We start from the raw sequence: 18,231 nt of genomic DNA, 5'->3' as shown, positions 1-18,231 counted from the left end.
TCGGTGGCTCTTTAGAAGAGCCTGAGAAGCGCTAGATAGACACATACATATACCGCACTGAACCATTAGGGCAATCATCCAGCGCGGCTAAGGCAGGTCAACAGCTAGGCTGTACCTGAAGCGGCTCGTCTGTCCTAGAACTGTTACAATAGAAAAATACCAACCAACAATATAAGAATCGCTAATGTTCAACGATTAGCATCGTCAGCTTACCAAAACAATGCATGCGGTTTTCGCCGTTGCTTTTTTGCTTCTGTCGTTTATTCAACTATAGTCGTAACGATCATAGTTATGCTAGAATCTGAAGCAGTGGTATCACCACCAGAGACAAAGTGACGCTTGATCCTGGTTTATTAAGGTAAAATCGCTAGCAAATAGGTAGCCGGGCAGGCTGGTCGGCTCGCAGGTGCTCGGCGTGCTGTGCAGCAGCAGAAACAACAATAACCGCTTGTATACTCTTCTGCAAATGATAGGTTGGCATCATCACAAGAGGCATCGTTTGTCGAATACCTTAGGATAGATAGCAAGATAGAAATTCAGTTGCGGGAATAAGAAGGATTTGCTTGTTTCTATGAGGATCTTAACTTAATTTATTAATAGTCTATACAGGACATAGTATATAGGCACACTGCAGTTTTGTACTGCATTGCCGGAATGGTCACGTACCGCCAATAACCAAGCAGACTTCGATTAGACAGAAGACGGCACAAACGTATAAACGATACAGTATCACAGCTCAAGCGTCATTTTTCATTAGCCTTTTCTCAGATCGACCGAGAGCAAGGCTCCATTGGTTGCTGGACGCGCGGAAATACTTCGTTCACGGTAACAGGCAGCTATAACAGACCAGCAGCGTACTCAACTAGTTGATATTTCATTAGTTTCAATTGGTTGTTGTATAGTCGTACTGCGCTGCTGTAAAGATAAATGTCTTTTTTTTTTCTAAGATATTCTAAAGAGACAGTAGTAATAGTTATATGGCCGCAGCAGAAAGCGGAGAGCTGAAGGGCATTCTTCTTTATCAGCTGGTAAACAGTTAAACATGCCTGGCGATCTAATCAACGATTGCCAGCTGGCTGACTAGAGGGCGCCACCAGTTTCGCGCTGTATCGCCAGCTCGTGTCGTCCTCATATTTCACTGCACTCATTGAATACTGAAGACAGGAGGGTCCTAAGTACGCAGAAACGAGTTGCCTGTTCCCTGTCTGGACCGCCACCTGTAAGAGCTGCTTTTGTATCCTTCGCCGTAGCACGGGTGTGCATAGTAGCGTATCGTGGGGAAATATCCGGAAAATGAGCGTAGCAAAATTGATACCTATATTTTAGAAGAGGAGCGTTTTGCTTCCACTTATTTACGGATCATAGCGTCTATGCGTTGGAAGTGCGAATGCTGCAGGGACGAGGTGAAGTGTGTCAAGCTAAATAAGGTAAGCGACTGGGGCATATAATCCATAAGACGCCTACGAAAACAGACATATGGGATTCGTTGTAAAAAGAGATGATGGCGTTCATAGGAAATATAATTTAGACTTTTTACTGGTGATACTGTCATTTAATGCTAACTCTAATATGGTAGATACTTCCGTTTCGGGCAACGCTCTCCGATAACGGTTGCTAAGCATCGTACCTCTAGACAGCCCGTTATGGCCTTTTGTTAATTTGGAAATCACTACGCAGTCAGTGGAAAGGCCTGCATTAGAGACTTGACTATTACTAGTTTTCTGATCTCTTCATAGCACCTAAAATGTGTACAATGAAGAAAACTAGCACCATGATCATTTTCCTACATATTGCCATAATAATTATCATAAAGGTAATGTACTATTCTAGAGTTCACATATCTTTTAAATAGACAAAGACTCTTTTCTTTGAAAAATCATTAGAGGTCATGGTTGCACACAAATATATGATGACAGATAAAACACGCTTATGCTTTAGGCGCTATCTGTTTGTTACAGGTTGATGATTTTAACCATTTACGTTCTAGATGGCCTGAAAAAGAGTTGACTGTGTATTTCATGTTTAAAGAGCTCCTTGTAGCGAAACCTCGGTCGGTATGTCTTGAGAGAGGTAAATAATGTCATGGCCATCCGGCTATACAACTGCTAAGTAGAAAACCATTTAGGTAAAAGAATGCAAAGTTTCATTGTATTGGAGGAAGCGTCAAGTTTTACTTTGACTTGTATTACACAGATAGAAGCTGAGCAGTAAGTTTTCACTGGACCCGACAACTGGGGCTAGCATCACACCGATTAATCATGTCTGACTGGAACAATCGTTTTAGCTGTGAGGTGTGTGTGCTCCGTTGGTTTCGCTAATATGCTGCCTTTCGAAATAATGATTCGATATTGTCGGCTTCACTTTTTTATGCATGAACAGTGGCGCCGAAACAAAAATATTTTCTCCGAAATCGAAAACAAAGCAACCCAGCGTTACCATTTACCAGTTTGGTTTAACTGGTGTTGAATGGAAGATTTCAACTTGCACGTCAAAGCACGTTCCGAATGGAGGAGAGGAAGCGCGTGACAACTAACTGCGGGCGCTCTTTAGGATCTAGGAACTCTTTGCACGGCTGGAAGTTATCCAGATAACTGCTGTAAATCGTTCGACGCGCTAAGAAAGATCGAAAAAGGAGGGAAAGCAGATTCTCGTATGAGAATGATGAGAAAACTACTTGATAATATACCTTTCGTTGCTTACACGATAGAAAAGAACATCACCTTTACACACAAGATCCTTGCCGGCGATGAGAGATTGATTCTGTGCGACACCCCCAAAATGGCGACTGATTCGAGTCTTTCACTTCGACGCAATGGAAAAATATTCTTGGTTAAAAGTTGTGTGTTTAGCAGACTTGTACAGACTATCCAAGATTGGGTATATATAATATTGCTTATAGGGTATTGGGCATATATTTTCTAGTATATGTTAGATTGCATATAGAGTGTTATACTAGAAACTTCTTAAACCTAAGACTGTTATGCAAATCAATGTATTTGTTTGGGTGATGAATTTGATCGGAAAAAAAAAGCTTGATACCGGCCAATGGCAGTAAAAAATGATGCTGGGGCATGACAACGTTACGTTGCGTATTTCTTTAATAACCTAACAAACGCTAACAGTTCTCCAATGAAAAACCCTACTTCATCGAACATACAATCCGGACATCGTTCCATTGAATATCATTTAGGTCAGTCAATGCAACGTGGTCTCAAACAGGGACCGAAATTTACGAGTGAATCAAAAAATGCATCGCTTCTAAATGTGAAGCCTTTTTACTTAGATTTATTAGATCGGCTGCCGCCAGAAAGATGGAAGAAAGTTGTAGAAAGTAAAGGGTACTACCTGAACTAGGATGTGTTAACTTATTCGAATCTTTATAGTGAACCGAAACGGCTAAAAAATAAACTTTTAAATCGATCTAATATTCGTTGGTAAAGTATAGTATTCGTAGATTTATATTTTAAGAGTCGTCCGCTCAAATTGGATTAATTTGTTTGGACGTAATGGACGTTTGTAATATACCCATCAGTTGGAAAGCCATCATACAATTTGAACTCATCGTACGAAAGCTGTATTTTGTCTGTAGAGATGCAGCATAGACCATAATTTAAACCAGGTCTCGAGGGGCAATTACTTAAGCCGCGTTCTGTAAGTCACTGTTAGGCTATGAGTTATCTTTTCAGGTGCCGTCAACAACAGACGTCTTCGTAGTCGTCCGCACTTCAAATGAACTTGTCAAGCTCTTAAACAATTGAAGTTTGTCGTCTATACTTTTATGTAATACCAAAAACCAAATTACATTTTTCTCATTCTACGTTGTTCCCAGACTTGTTATGCATTGTTTAAATTAGACTTTGATCGATAAAGGCACATCAGCGTTTAGAACTAGACAATTGATGCAGAATTACACCTTACTTCAAGCAGCGTTTTACATGAAACATATCGGAGCCTTTCCAACCAAAAAGGAACCTCTTTCTAGTGGCTGCGTATAGCTACTCAGATGGCAGGTAACTCGATATCATGCAGCGACGTGCACGAATCACTCCATATCATTCAGGGGATTCAGGACAGATAATTCAGGATTCGAAGGCAAACATTTCTGCAAAAAACCTACAGTAGTATATTTACTTGTTGATTGTAGTATATTTGGTATTATCGCTGCGTGCCAGCCTGTAAAGTACCAGTAACGTTATTTAAATATTAAACAGATAGCGCTTTTGTGGCCTGAAAAAAGTTGTCCGCCGCTTAAACAATGGCTGTATGCTATCAACCGTCGCTTACGCGCAGGGCTAAGGAAAACGATCGCAAGCTTTTAATTATTAATCCATAGCGTCTGTGTCTCTTCGTACCTCTTCAATCAAGAACAACATCGCATGCTTGTGCATAGCTATTTTGGATAAGAGGCCCTAAAATTAAGTATAAAAGACGCGATATATTGCAAGCTATTACACTTCATAAGGCCACAACTGAGGATCCAAACTGGACCGCAATGCAGCTTCTTTGTCGATGATACAAGTGAGCTATTTCAACTGGTGGATCTATACTAAGGACACTGACGATTTTAATAAAACCCGTCATTCGTAATTAATAAGTAAAAAATATAATATATGAAATAAACGGAAATAAACGTCTTAGTAATAAGTCAGTCTACTTGTTTAGTTATTATTATTATCACTTACACCTAAAATTACGCACGAGACCACACCTGATGATTACTAAATGTGCCTGATGATCGGCCTCGATCACCGAGTTCGAGGCGCCCGAACTAGACCTTTAGATCTCGACAGCTAAGTTAACTTAGTATTTCTCTTAGAAAACTAAAACGGTTAGGTTTATGCTAAAATAACGACAGGAAATGTTTATTCAATGGAAATGTCGCAATAACTAGGCAATGTCGAAAGGCACATTCGATTACTGAACGACCGATGAAAACAATCATTTGAATCAACACTACATCGCCCCGGTACTCCGTGCTGATTTCGGCCCTGTTTTTCAGTCTCTACTTTTTCTACATTATTTTTATCGATTTTCCATGTACCTTTTACAATGCCCATTCTCTGAAAAACGTACATCAAAATCTTCTGCCGTCGTTCAGGTGCCTTATGATTTCCTCACCAAAGAGCGTCACTCCAAAGTTCTACGAAGAGCCTTACCTTCTATCGATGTCACCCAAAACTCGTGCTGCTGTGTGCGGTGTCAGACGTCTCTGAAGTGAAGCATAATGGTAAAGAAATACTTGCATGAAGAACAATATTTGTCGCTGTGAAGTTTCTTGAAAGCCTTTATTTCAGAGCAAAGTCGCCGGCAGAATGCTACTCTTGAAAAAGCGCGACAGTTTCAACGAATCTTTGATGCAATCGTATGTCCAGGGTTTAATAACGCAATTTTGTACCATTTCCTGTGCTCCTAAATAACCCGTAAGGCACGATTCGTCTTACTGGTTGATTGTTTTTGTGGAACTATTGTTATGTGTCTAGCTCTTTGGACCTTGACATTTGTACCTTTTGTACCACGACCTATCCGGCGATTTTGATGATAAGTGATAAGCAAAGCTATAGTTGGGATGATACTTCGTTGAGTATATTAACGGTATCATAGTGGTGAAAATTATATGAGCTTAACGGAAAAACAATTAAAAATCTTTTTTTTTTTTCGATTATTTGTCTATGACATATAAGCAATGCAATTGTGTCAGAAGGATATATAAACTCTCGTTTAATTGTATATAGATATAGATGTAAAATTATTTATTTGATTGTTTATTACTTATATTCTAAGGAGGCACGTGTGCATCACAGCTTGGCGGGTATCGCCGATGTATCTCTGGAAGGTAATTTTTGGTGGATAACCTTTGGAATAGTGTTGTAACATACGGAGTTGATGTCCGGGATCGTTCGCGCTTTTAAAGATTCATAGCCGTTGGATTCTTTGAAGATAAGAGGGAGCTGTCGTAAAGGGGAATTGGGATCGAATCTAGAGACTTGTACGCGTTCTTAACCTTTGCTCCATGTTAAGGCAGTTCATCGGCTTACACGCATATTCTGGAAAAAGTTACAACCTCTCAATAAACGATACAGCGAGTAAGGAAAATGTTCCTCGTTGTTAGCACGTCGGAATGGCTATTGGCCTTTTAGCTGCACTACTAAAGCGTGGCTAAAGGAATCAAACAAAATCGTTTAAGACTCACTCATTATAAATCGCAGAGCAGGAAAGCTTTAGGTTGCCAAACTTTTTTTTATTCAAGTAACGGTTATATTAAGGAGCACGTTCCTAACCGCTTTTTTACTGTAATAGCTCAGAATTAACTAGTATATTAACGGATAGATGAATATGCAGGATCGATAAATTCATCAAGTCTTATACCGTGGTAATTAAATCTATTAAACACACTTGAGTTCTGAACATATGGCTTCTCCCAAGTGAGCGCAATTCCTGGTTATTAATAAATCTATTTGGCCAAATATGGTTTCAATTAATTGACAAATATTTATATATATTATGTGTGCCTGTTGCGAATGTCTTGTCCTACGCACCAGATACGCGCGCATTTATTAAATACCTCCTTTCTTTGGTACCCTCAGCATTTCCTCCCACTCATGGGCGAGGAAAATAGACGAACCTTTCAAGTTAAGTTAAATTTTGTATACGTAGAGGTAATTAGGAGATCAATTCTTTTAGTTAATCTCGAAAAAAATGAAGTTTAAGGGAAATATTTGCCGGCGCGCAATCTAGCAGCATATCCGCTGTGCATTTTCTGGCGAGAGTCGAAATTCAAAGTTATATTTAATTCAAAATCGTCGAGATACTGATACTTTCAATAAAAAGTGACCGTAGAAAGTATTTTTATTATGACATCCTTCGGTGATTTTTCATATTCTTAAAATTTGTGTCATAAAAGTTACTGAAAAATATTCTCTATATTACTATAACTGAGAGTGGTAAGTAGTTTTTAAAGAACATTTTAACTGAAACTTGAGAATACTTCAATAAATATGTTTACGATAGCTCTCTTGCTTATCGAGTCGCTAGATATCGACTACAGTAGCAACTAAAGTCAAAATGTCGTGCAGTACAAAACCTTGTGTGACTTATTAGAAGTACATGTGTACCTACGTTGGGGCAAAGTAAAGAAACATTTTTGTCTTTGTGCTCTTTAAATAAGCCTTACTTCAAAATCTTCTTTTTTAGGGAATATATTTTAGGGAAAATAAGATTCTGTGGAAAAATAACGCCTAGAACATTTTCGGTTTTATCCGTTTTATTTGTTAGTAATTTTTCCACCTTTTTCCCAAGCCAACCCGTGATAATTGGATGTATAATGAACTTTCTTCGTATCCGATGTTCACTGGCAACAGCACCTACAACAGCACTGAATGTTCTGTAGATAGAATACCGAATTTCGGGCTTGAGCCCGATTTATACCCACAACTTGTATGAGATAATAGATCAATTTATATGTCTTTTTATTTATGGATCAATTCATTAAAAACGGATTTTTTAAATCATTTTTAACTCTTCGTTAATCACGAATATGTCCATTGACGGTAGATTAGTGTGTTCTATTATCTTGTCAGCCCGATTTAACGTCGTATCGGTCATCATACTTTAATGATTAATTGTTACTCACTGTTAGCCTTTCCCTTACCTGTTGCGATAACGCAACTGTTCATGGGATTATTATTTTCCTGTTTCCTTAGTCTCTGTGCGACGCGCACGGCCTCTGCGTGTAAACACAGTAATAAGAAGAAATGGCCGACTAACCAGAGAGGACGCCGTTGTTTCCTCTGGATGGACGACGCAGGCGATGTTCAACGCTAGAGGAACACAACAAGCCAGGAGTGTTGGGCAGAAACACCAAGCGAACAGGAAAAGAGCGAGTCGCTTAAGAACGAATAATAGGACGCGAAAAAGAGTCGCTGTCGTCAATGGCTCGCGCTGCACTCGTTGGCAAACAAATTGTAGTGGATAATGGTTACACTTTATATAAGTTACTCCAGCGACGAGAGAGCGACTGAACGTTGCTGACAATACACACCGTAATAATTTTGTTTAGACAATAAAAGTTTCAATATGGAAGACTTGCAAGAATACTTGATGAAGTTTGAGCAAGAAGGCTGTGTTGTAATTCCGAAGTTTCTTAGCACTGAGGAACTCTACCAAATCAAGGATGAAATTGCTAGACTCATTAACGGTCTTGATGTCTCAAAACAGGAAAAAGCCGCGTTCAAAACGACATATGACCAGGTGAAACTGCACGACGAGTATTTTTTAAACTCGGCCGACCGTATCAGCTTCTTCTTTGAAGAGGACGCTTTAGACAGCCGAGGAAACTTGATTGTTCCCAAAGACCGATCTCTGAACAAAATTGGTCATGCGCTTCACTGGGATTCACCAGTATTTCGAAAAATATCATTCAAATCACCGATCAAACAGTTGGTGCGTCGTTTAGGGTTTGTTCAGCCAGCTATTGTCCAGTCAATGTATATCTTTAAGCATCCGAACATTGGCGCACAAGTAACTCCCCACACGGATCGCACCTTCTTGTATAATGACCCCTGCAAGCTTGTTGGCCTGTGGTTTGCGATCGATCAAGCAATGCCCGAAAATGGCTGCCTGTGGTACATCCCAGGCTCACATAAGACCGAAAATGTAACGCGTCGTATGGTACGTTCTCAAGGTGAAGGCACGCTGCTCAAGTTCACGGGCGAACAGCGTAGTTTTCGTCCTGACGAATTTGTCCCGGTAGAAGTTCCTGCTGGTGGGCTTGTGCTTATTGACGGCCGTGTGGTGCATAAAAGTGAACGAAATTATTCAGACAAACCCCGGCCTGCATATACCTTCCATGTAATCGACATCCACGAAAGTGATTACGCATTTGATAACTGGTTGCAGCCAACAAAGCGACTGCCCTTCACGAAACTATACGAAAACTAAAATTAAAATGCAAAATAGATAATTTATTTCATATGTGAAATAAATGCTGCAAATATATTTCTGTTGAAATCGAAATTTTTAGAAAAAAAAAGAAACACCGGACATGTTAGGTACAATTTTCCAAGATACTTTTTTTTTTTCAAGTGTTCAAATTGCATTTTTAAGGAAAAAAAATCACTAAATAAAAACAAGTTACGATAAGGCTGGCACTCATAGTAGTAACTTTATTGTACATTGAAATTAATACTATATAGAACATTCCGGAAACTTTAAGCAGCATCAATCCAATGTCTTCAAATTTACAGCGTTGTTTTTTTACTACGTTCAGGTTTGTTTTGAGCCTTCAACGCTGTACAGATTAAAAGTTGCAGACTACTATGATGATTTCCAGATTTCATAGATTTTCGAAATCTTGAAAAGGAATAGGACTCAAAATGGATAGAAAACAAAGTGGCCTTCGCATTTCATTTTTCATACAATCTATCTGAATGATGACCTGTACGTAGTGAATATACCTCATCGGAAGCTTTTTGTGGTGCATTAGATACAACTTTCGTAGGGTGATTTCTTAGCTTTCCGAAAGTTAAAGCCATTCAAACTTAGGTAGACCCATTATAGGAGTAATTTCAAAAATTATACAGACGCGAATCTTTAGCGTCAAGCTACTTTTCGGTCAAGAGTTTCCAAGGGTACTTTTTTTCTTTCATATGAATGAAAATAGTAAGAACGAGGAGAAAGTAGACAGAATTCGCAGCAAATGTTTAAACCCAGTTCGTGTTTTTAACTATTATAACATTTTCATGTGTTTCTAAATTATTCTGCCAGATTCCTTCTAGTATAGCTATAGATTAGTTTAGATAGTGATGAATGAATGATTTATCTAGATCCCAGCAGGAAATGTTCGTATCTTACCTGTGCTTATGTTAAACTTCGCAAAAGGATATTCGCAAAATATCCCATTTGTACGATGAGCGTCTTTAGAGAAGGCTGCTCTTGCGCAAAGTGGCAAGTCACAGAGATAGATCTCAATTCTCAATGAACGAACTAACATGTATCACTCGACCGGTTATCCAAAGTTTCTAGAGAAACGAAGCCTGAGGACACGGGCGCATTATGAGCAAAAACAAAGCTGCAAGGCTTACACAGTCTAAGTGTTGTAATTTTACTTATTCTCGTGAAGTAAAGCGTGTTCTAATGCGGTAGACCCTCAAAGGTGTTTATTTATGCGCTGAGTTTTGAACTTCTTTCGGCCACCTTTTCTCCGCCTGCTTGACCTCCCTCTTTGTCTCAGGAGGTCGGGATTCAGTGGCCTTTTACAGCTTTACATCGTATGAGCAAACATCCGTGGCCATACTCCCTAAGTATCCTAAAGATCCCTAAAAGTATCCTAAAGTAAACTCAGACATCGCACTTCCAGATTGTTACCAACCGTTTCCTAGAAATTTGAAAAATGCACTTCCACCTTGATTTCACCCTCCCCCATCTGTAACTATGGGTAAATGTATGAACAAGTCTGGAAGTCACATTATGGAGCAATATTTCAATAATTAGCCAGTTCTTGATGAAGTACCTAAACCGCATTGACATAGAGAACATCATGCTATAATAGAAAAAATAAAGTTAAACGCTTATCTGCTCGTTTCTTAAGACCAATTGAGTTCTTTAAGTTAATAAGTGACATAGCAAAACTTTGACGGGCCTGTTTTTTTAAATTTAAGATTAAGTTGAAACTCAACTAAAAAAAATCTGCATGCATTTTTGAAGTAATACAAGATAAATGTTTTGCTTACTTTGGTTTTTTAAACCTGTTCTGTAAGTAGAGATATTTTTGCAAACGTTTTCGAAATAACCAACAAATACTGTTATAACTATCTATGCATCTTTTTGAACTGCAACGAAACTCTAAGATTCATATTGACGTAGCCTTTAAGGAAAACTTAAAAAAAAATCCAAAAAGCTTAAAAGGGCTGCTATAGGATTATAGTGGGTAAGTGTCTATACATGTTTTCTTCTTTATACAATAACGTCCTAACAATGAAGGAGAATTATGCTCTTGATCATTCAAATGCCAACCACTATCGCTCATAACTGGTTGTAAATTAAGAGCTGTGTATTGGTGTCCCAGGTGTATGCAAGGAGTTGCTCGTTGAGACTATCAGCATCTGCAACGCGGTAGAAAAATTACTTAATCAGGATCAAGAGAGAAACAAATGTAAGTCTGAACTAATTATTTAAGCAAGTGCACTCAACTTGACGTAGTGTATAACAGGCAGGAAAAACAAACATCCAGAACATTTACGTCAGCTTTAGGAACGATCTGTCATGGGATATAAACGCACTGTTGTGTATTTCCGTAGATCTTTTAATTCAATCTTAGCAGGCAAGTTGGTCATTAGATTGCAGCTTGGAAAATCAGTACATTAAGTGTATGTTCACAACCAAAACTATCCGACACATCTGAAATTGTATTGGGACAGTACACATTAATGCTTTCCAAAAAGCACAACTTAACATTAATATTTATTTATAAAAAAGGGCATGCGTGCTTGTTAGCGAAGCATATATATGTATATATATATATTTATATCAGCATATAGAGAAAAACTCTTATAGATTGCTACGTGTGTAGTTTGCTATGTTTAGCACTGATCCATTGTATTTATGTCAGTTGTCTATCTACTAACACTTATACCGGAAGCCGGTAGGTCTAAACACGACAGATTACTTAAATACGTCATATATTGCATTAGTGTCCACAACTAGAATCCTAAGGAAATTTCATTCTGAATCCTATCCGGCGATGTGCCTTTGTAGTACATGTGTATGGGACATTTCCTTCGTATTCCATTCGTACCATAACTGCAATGTTTGGCTACGTATCAGCTTTGCCATCCCTGCGAGTTTAGGATACATTCGCAATTCACTAGCTAACAACTTGCGACTAGAGCTTCTACAATAAACATAGGCAGACAAAACTAGATCTAGGACCGAGCTTAACATATCATTACCCTCGCAGTACCACGCAAGCGCGTCAATAGAGGATCGCAGAAATACCATGTAATTAGGAATCATCGGCATTCATTTTATGCACAGCGTCCGTAAGAAGCATATCCTCGAAATCACAAGAGCCTTACGGCAATTGCGCCGGGCAACTGATTGTTGTAATCAGTCTGACAATAGACTCGCCGTTTTGTTACTAGATGAACAGTTAGGTGCTGGGTTACCAGAGGGGAATCAGTGCGGAGGCTTCTGTAGTATCGTCGGCTACAACATGTCTACTGCTCAGAAGCATTTAACCAATGTATATATTCACTCCTGGACGCCCACAGTTATTTCTTAGCTTAAACTGACCGCGGTAAACGGTAGATCTATTACCGATAAAATTGGCGTCGCGTAATTTTTAAACTGCTATATGACCTAGATCTCAAACTACAATAAACTACCGCTTATTTGTCATAGAGGCGTGTGGTCTTTTTTTTTTTTTATTAATATATTCATAGAGATTATATTTGTTTGAAATTGACTGTAGATTCTCCCGTATAAGCTTCCTATGAGTGAATACAAAAATGAACAAGTTAAACTTAGTTACTTTACGTTCCGCATGATTCTTAAGAAGCAAAGCATGCTTTGAGCTGTTCTAACTATCCTTGTATTTGGCATATATAATAGCTATAATAACATTAGTTTGGATTATCTCGTTAAAGACACAGAACATCGCCGTGTCTTAAAGGTTTGCGAGATAGTACCTGTACGTTTCATAGATGCTGACCTGAAAAACTTCTACAGCCTTTTTATTGCTTTAGAAAGGTTGAATATAAAACTATTCCAGTTAGAGTTTAACCGCGACTTGCAATGGTAACATGTATATGTAGGCTTGCAAAGTTTGTGCCACTCGTAAACACTCAGTGTTCAAAGTGTTCGCTCAAATATGGGCACACTGGAACCTTGTCTCGAGGATTTCTATATTTGCAAGATCCAAAATATCAACAGGATGAAAAGTGCTTTTTCCTGTGAAATGAAAAAAAAATTACTTAATGTTTCAAGCATTGCATCCTATACCGCGTTGGCCATTCCATCAGATATCTACAATAACTACCTTAACAAGCATTTCCACCATTATCAAATAAATATGCCTGAAAACACGACTGGAATTTCAATTACCATTAAATGACACTAGCATTGAACAGAAAACCTGCTAGGCCAGACGATAATCATTTTACGCGTGTATATTTATTTACCTTTTACAGGAATGGGAGATTTGATGCGGTAATGTTGGAGCTTCTTAGTCCGATGGCTAATTTGCTACCTCAGAAGACAAAAAGGCAAGTAAAAAAGGATAAAGACGAAAACACTGTAGTTTGATCCTAGTTGCAAAGACCCTCAGGGGTCCGGCTTGTGTTAACCGGACATTGGCTTCCCTGGGGACCTACAATGAACGCATTCATGCCTACATTCGCACCAGCAGGGGCATATTTGCAGACTACAAGTAGCTGAAAAGGACATTTGCAAAACAAGCAACGATGTCATCACGCTGGCTCAACAAAAATGATCACAAATCATCGCTCGACAGCGAATAGCGCGCTTGCCGTTAAGCAAGCTAGGACAGATGACACTAGGGAATAAGGGTACGATTAGTCGAAATCGTTTGTGATTGCAGAATACTAAACACTAGCCCAGACTCATCCCTGTTTGCGGTCAGGTACGATCAACGGAAACTTTAATTAGGTACCTGTTAATGCGTGCTATCTAATTTTGTCTTTTAATTCCCGTTTGAACTTCAGACAGGTCATTATTAGATCAATATATAGATAGATGGATAGATAGATATCAGATTTGGTTTTGTTAGCAATAACTGCTGTTTGACTGGAGTTGAATGAGCGAAGTTACTTTACGTTGGTCAAAGTTATCAACTTCTCCTCGCCGAATAGTAGAATCTTAGATGAATATTAACTGTGTAAAAATGGATACCTGAAGGCCTCGGTTATTTGCCTGTAGGTACGCGCAGCCGATGCTGTGCGTCTCAGCGGAAAGTATTTGCGCCACTGGCTGTATTGATCTGTTTCCGTTGTACGGCAGAATTAGGTTAGTCGCGTTATATTCCATTCTCTTCTTAAACCTGTTAGAGAGTTTCAAACTTTATATTAGCTGACATTATATTAGCTCTCTGTATGCAGTAACGAGCGCCTTGACTTGAGTGTGACTTATTATCAATAGCGTATGAAGTTGAAGGGTGAAACAGTGAATTTGTCACAACACTGAGAAGAACATGCTTTCTTTATAATGATTTTCTGTCTAGCCTAGGATTATACAGGAAGAAAGGCTTTGATCCTTGCTATATCGGCACATCCGAGTTGCATTTTATCCACAACAATAACACTATGCCCACCAAAGCCGGCTAGACTACACTGAAACCTACATAACTATCATAATGATGCCTAATTTCAATATGAATACTTATGCTTCCAATTCACCAGCCCGATTAGGTTTTGTATGGGGTATACATCGAGTACATTGTTTCTCTCCGTTTTAAAAGCAACGACGTGTCGAACGTTGTCGATAACGACGACATCTCCTACAACAAACGCAACACGACATAGTTGTTTCAACATGACATAGGTGCACGCATACGCCGTTTCTGTTAAGCTGAGTTGTATTCTGAGGTGTCCTGTCTTGATTCATTTCTCTGTAGAACTGACTAGGGAATCGCTCAACGAAAGATGTCGCTGTTATGACCCGAGGGTAGACAAATAGACCATACAGAAATTCGGATCATATATTCCGTAATGTAAAAGGTGTCTGTGCGAAATAATTTCATTGCATATATGGACAAATCTATTTGGCGCCTCTTGTCATAAGACCATTTCCCGTTCAGTCACTTTTTAGGCTCTATTTCTCGATCAATCTCTATGTACGAGTCGATAGCAAATTATTTTGTGCCTATGGCCTGTTTTTTTAGCTCATTAGCATAACGTTTCGTCCAAAATCATTTTGATCAGGCACAGGCTACAAACGACCCTTCTAAATCCAACGCGGTTCAATATAGATCGATGTTAAATTTTCGTTCAGTTGATTTAGCCAATTGGCCTTTTGCTTGGAAGGCTTTGATAGGGCGTCGAGTACTCATCATAACCTGCTACTCTGACTTGAGTCTATCTACGAGAATGTAGTATTTTCAGTGCCACCCGAAAATGAACGAATGAACGTCATATATGAAACACTTACGATCTATTATATTATAAAGTTTAAAGTACTCAACAAAAGCGCAAATAAATGTAATAAAAAAAAAAAAAAAAAAATAACTCTAAATTATTTTGACCTATTATTATGATAACTGTGACGAGAATGTTTGTCAGTCGCCTACCACTTGTCCATGACAGTGTCCGCGTTGATCCTAAGTTTGAAGTTAGCAGACAGCACAAGTTCGTTAGATCCGATCATTTCGAGATGCTTAGGCGTTGCTTCGCAGAAGCGCTGGATGTAGGTATTGACGCAGATCTGATGCGCGGTTATTTTCGCCATTTGCTCTAATTGGTCGTCCCATTTCAGTTGGCGCATGTTTGCCGCAGTCAGCCCGTAGACTGGTTGTGATCTGTGCGAGAAATTGTCAAGATCATACTTTAGTTTATCTTTTTACTATTCGTAAATTAATCCTAGCGCTTTTCGTAGCGATTTTTTTTTTGTTTAATTAATTTTAATCACGGCATCAGAAACAATAAATTTGATGGAACGGTTCGATTCCAGCACGATATCCATTGTGAATAGTACAGTCCAGAAGTGTTTTTCGACTAGAACAAACAAAGCTGTAACAAGGGAGGCGCACAGACCGGATCACGTTATGAAGTCGGACGATATTCTCCTTAAAACGTTCTTCTTCGTCAGATTGATTTTCTGATATTTGAGGGCACACGTAAGTTCCGACACATGCCATTGGATGACGCTTTTGAAGATAGCAGTATTGACGTACCTATCCAAGTATATTTAGTTAGTCTTAATATGATAGCGCTTGCCGCAACAGGTCAATAGTTCTTTCCTGAAATGAAATTTCTTACATTGTCCGGCTATAAAGCCACGTCATGCCCCTTATTAGTATCCTCGCTTAGAGATAGCCGCATAAAACTGTATTATACAGTTCATCTTTAAACATATACCTTGTTTACATTTTCCATTTGGCTAGGAATCAATAAACGCATAGTTCTTAATTGAATAGAGCTACTTTGTAAGTAAGATAGAAATCAACAGCGCCATACTCATTCAAAATGGTCGTCTCTCTCCGGAATACAAACACAGCTATATCGGCATTACATTATATTAAAAAAAAAACGCTATCGGTTCACTTCGAATTAAAATATTAGTGAGCGGGATAAATTCACCGTTTGTTACCATTGGTCGTTGTTGCCATCGTAACTCAACTGTCAACATCTGACCAAGCTGGTAAACACTGGATGTGCAAATGTGTATCGTCTTGTAGTTTCTCTGGTTCCAACGTGTAAAACAGTAAAATTAATGTGGAAATATTGCCACGTATTCAGTACGGCGTTGACAAGATACTAATTATAGTCTTCTCGTATTTGAGATTCTGGTGCACTCTTATGTGTACGCGAAGAATTTTTATTTGGTAGCAAAAAGGTCACAAATGTATATGTATATAGGAGTTGACGCCGGCTTGAGTGAAATGCTGACAAATCTTTTTGAACATCGAAAGGGTGCCAGAGATAGCTAAATCTGTTATAAAAGGGGTTTCCTCATGTATTTGTGACAGGAAGCTAGCGACAATCGTGTACGCACTATTGATTCGTAACTATAAAGTTTTTTTGCTTTAAGTAAATGGCTAGGTATGAACTGGCGATAGCGCTGGGTGTCATGAGCGGCCGCTCTTGACGGATTATTAGCTAGCTTTTGCGTCTGCTAGAGGAACGCGCGTTTGGTTCCTTCGACAAGATCGTTAAGCCAAGCCATATTTGTCGCTGAATGAGTTTTTAAAGAGCAGTTCACGCCTGGCTGTGAGCAACTAAATCCTACCAGTATGAAAGCACAAATGTACAGGGATGAGGATATGTTTTCTGGTAAGCAGGTGATATTACTGTTGATTAGCCTGCTGGGTCATTGTTACATTTGCGTGATTTTAGCAGGGTCACACTACTCCGCGCGGCAAAGCAACACACAGCTCTCCTTTTTTAAAGTTGTGCGAATTGAAATTTGATGTAGCTGGGTACCTGAGCTAAATTGTGTTTACATCTCACTGTCAACGTATTTGCTGTATCATGTTGACCTGGGTTCGAAAAACGGTAGATATGGATTATGGGTATGATAATTATGAGAACAGCTACTGCAAACCAATTGCTATCATTTTAGAAAATCTGAATGAAAACGTTGTCATGACAGATCAATGTTATCGTATGACATATTAATTCTAGTAATTAGAGTAGCTCGAGCAAAATATGCCTTAAACCTTTTGATCAAATGTGTTTTTCTATTCATGGCTGACGTAACCGCAAGTTATAAAGTTAAGCGTAGGACGGCCTGACCATATTTCGCTTTGGAAAACGAGCTTAGAATTTTTTAATGTTTTTCAAAAAGAAAAACGAGAACTGCAAAAGGCGTTTATGTTTTGTCTCAATGTTCAATACTATTCATACTACATTTCTGTAGTTTATCATTATTATTTTCTTATTAGTATTATTATCATTGCAGTTTTTAGCTGGTTGCTCCTTCGATCAGTATATTATCTTATCAGTCATTGGTGTTGTTTAAAAACAATAAGAGCATGCGTACGGGGTGTCTCAGGGCCTAATAAGTGTTAAAGCAATAAAGGTTCTAATACCAAGTATAGACAAAAACGTCCCACATTTACTCAAGTAAAAACCTAATATATATATATATATATATATATATATATATATATATATATATGTATAAGCTTTAAGTGCAATATCTGTTGTAGAACCGCGTGCCCTTTGAGCTGATTTATTTTATCAACATAGAAAGATTCAATCGGTGTTGCTTTAGCGTGATTTGGAATTAGGCTCATGGGCATTCTAGTGAACACTATTTCCTATGCGGGATACACTCAGGATGGCTATGATGAGGAGTCGCGTGATAATTTTACAAAAGTAATTTCATACCTCTGATGTGCACAGATCCTTAGTATTCACAAAGCACATGAACGATAGCATCGCGTAAACCAAAAGTAGCATTTTAGACCTGCGTAAACCTTTCAACGCGACAAGTCTAGTCTTGATTTAGCGGATTAAAGCTTGCCTCTCAACAGCATTTTGCGCTTATACGACCCTATAT

The 18,231-nt window shown here is 38.7% G+C and overlaps 2 protein-coding genes and 1 long non-coding RNA gene across 4 annotated transcripts; 2 read left to right on the top strand and 1 right to left on the bottom strand.

Moving 5' to 3' along the window:
* Nucleotides 1-558: 558 nt before the first annotated feature.
* LOC111273006 (uncharacterized) lies at nt 559-4,653 on the top strand. The gene is made up of 2 exons (XR_002687826.2): nt 559-1,427; nt 2,380-4,653. It is a non-coding gene; the product is annotated as an uncharacterized LOC111273006 (long non-coding RNA).
* A 3,047-nt stretch (nt 4,654-7,700) lies between these two features.
* LOC111273004 (phytanoyl-CoA dioxygenase domain-containing protein 1 homolog) lies at nt 7,701-9,146 on the top strand. The gene has a single exon (XM_022854690.2). It carries the CDS (start codon nt 8,074-8,076, stop codon nt 8,935-8,937), a length of 864 nt encoding a protein of 287 aa, XP_022710425.1. The 5' UTR covers nt 7,701-8,073; the 3' UTR covers nt 8,938-9,146.
* A 2,281-nt stretch (nt 9,147-11,427) lies between these two features.
* Nucleotides 11,428-18,206, bottom strand: LOC111273005 (cysteine-rich venom protein). Of its 2 annotated transcripts, none has more exons than XM_022854691.2 (6): nt 18,060-18,206; nt 15,762-15,901; nt 15,299-15,526; nt 13,906-14,053; nt 13,176-13,427; nt 11,428-12,945 (listed from the first exon to the last, which is right to left on the bottom strand). In XM_022854691.2, the coding sequence occupies exons 1-5, from the start codon at nt 18,129-18,131 to the stop codon at nt 13,302-13,304; spliced, it is 714 nt and encodes a 237-aa protein (XP_022710426.1). In that variant the 5' UTR covers nt 18,132-18,206; the 3' UTR covers nt 11,428-12,945; nt 13,176-13,301. The 2 variants fall into 2 exon arrangements, with proteins under 2 accessions (XP_022710426.1, XP_022710427.1); XM_022854692.2 differs by lacking the exon at nt 18,060-18,206 and adding an exon at nt 16,318-16,418.
* Between the last annotated feature and the right edge of the window lie 25 nt (nt 18,207-18,231).

The sequence above is a fragment of the Varroa jacobsoni genome, unplaced genomic scaffold (assembly GCF_002532875.2).
Source record: "Varroa jacobsoni isolate VJ856 unplaced genomic scaffold, vjacob_1.0 contig04223, whole genome shotgun sequence".
Lineage (NCBI taxonomy): Eukaryota > Metazoa > Arthropoda > Arachnida > Mesostigmata > Varroidae > Varroa > Varroa jacobsoni.
This window is presented reverse-complemented; position numbering and strand designations above follow the sequence as displayed.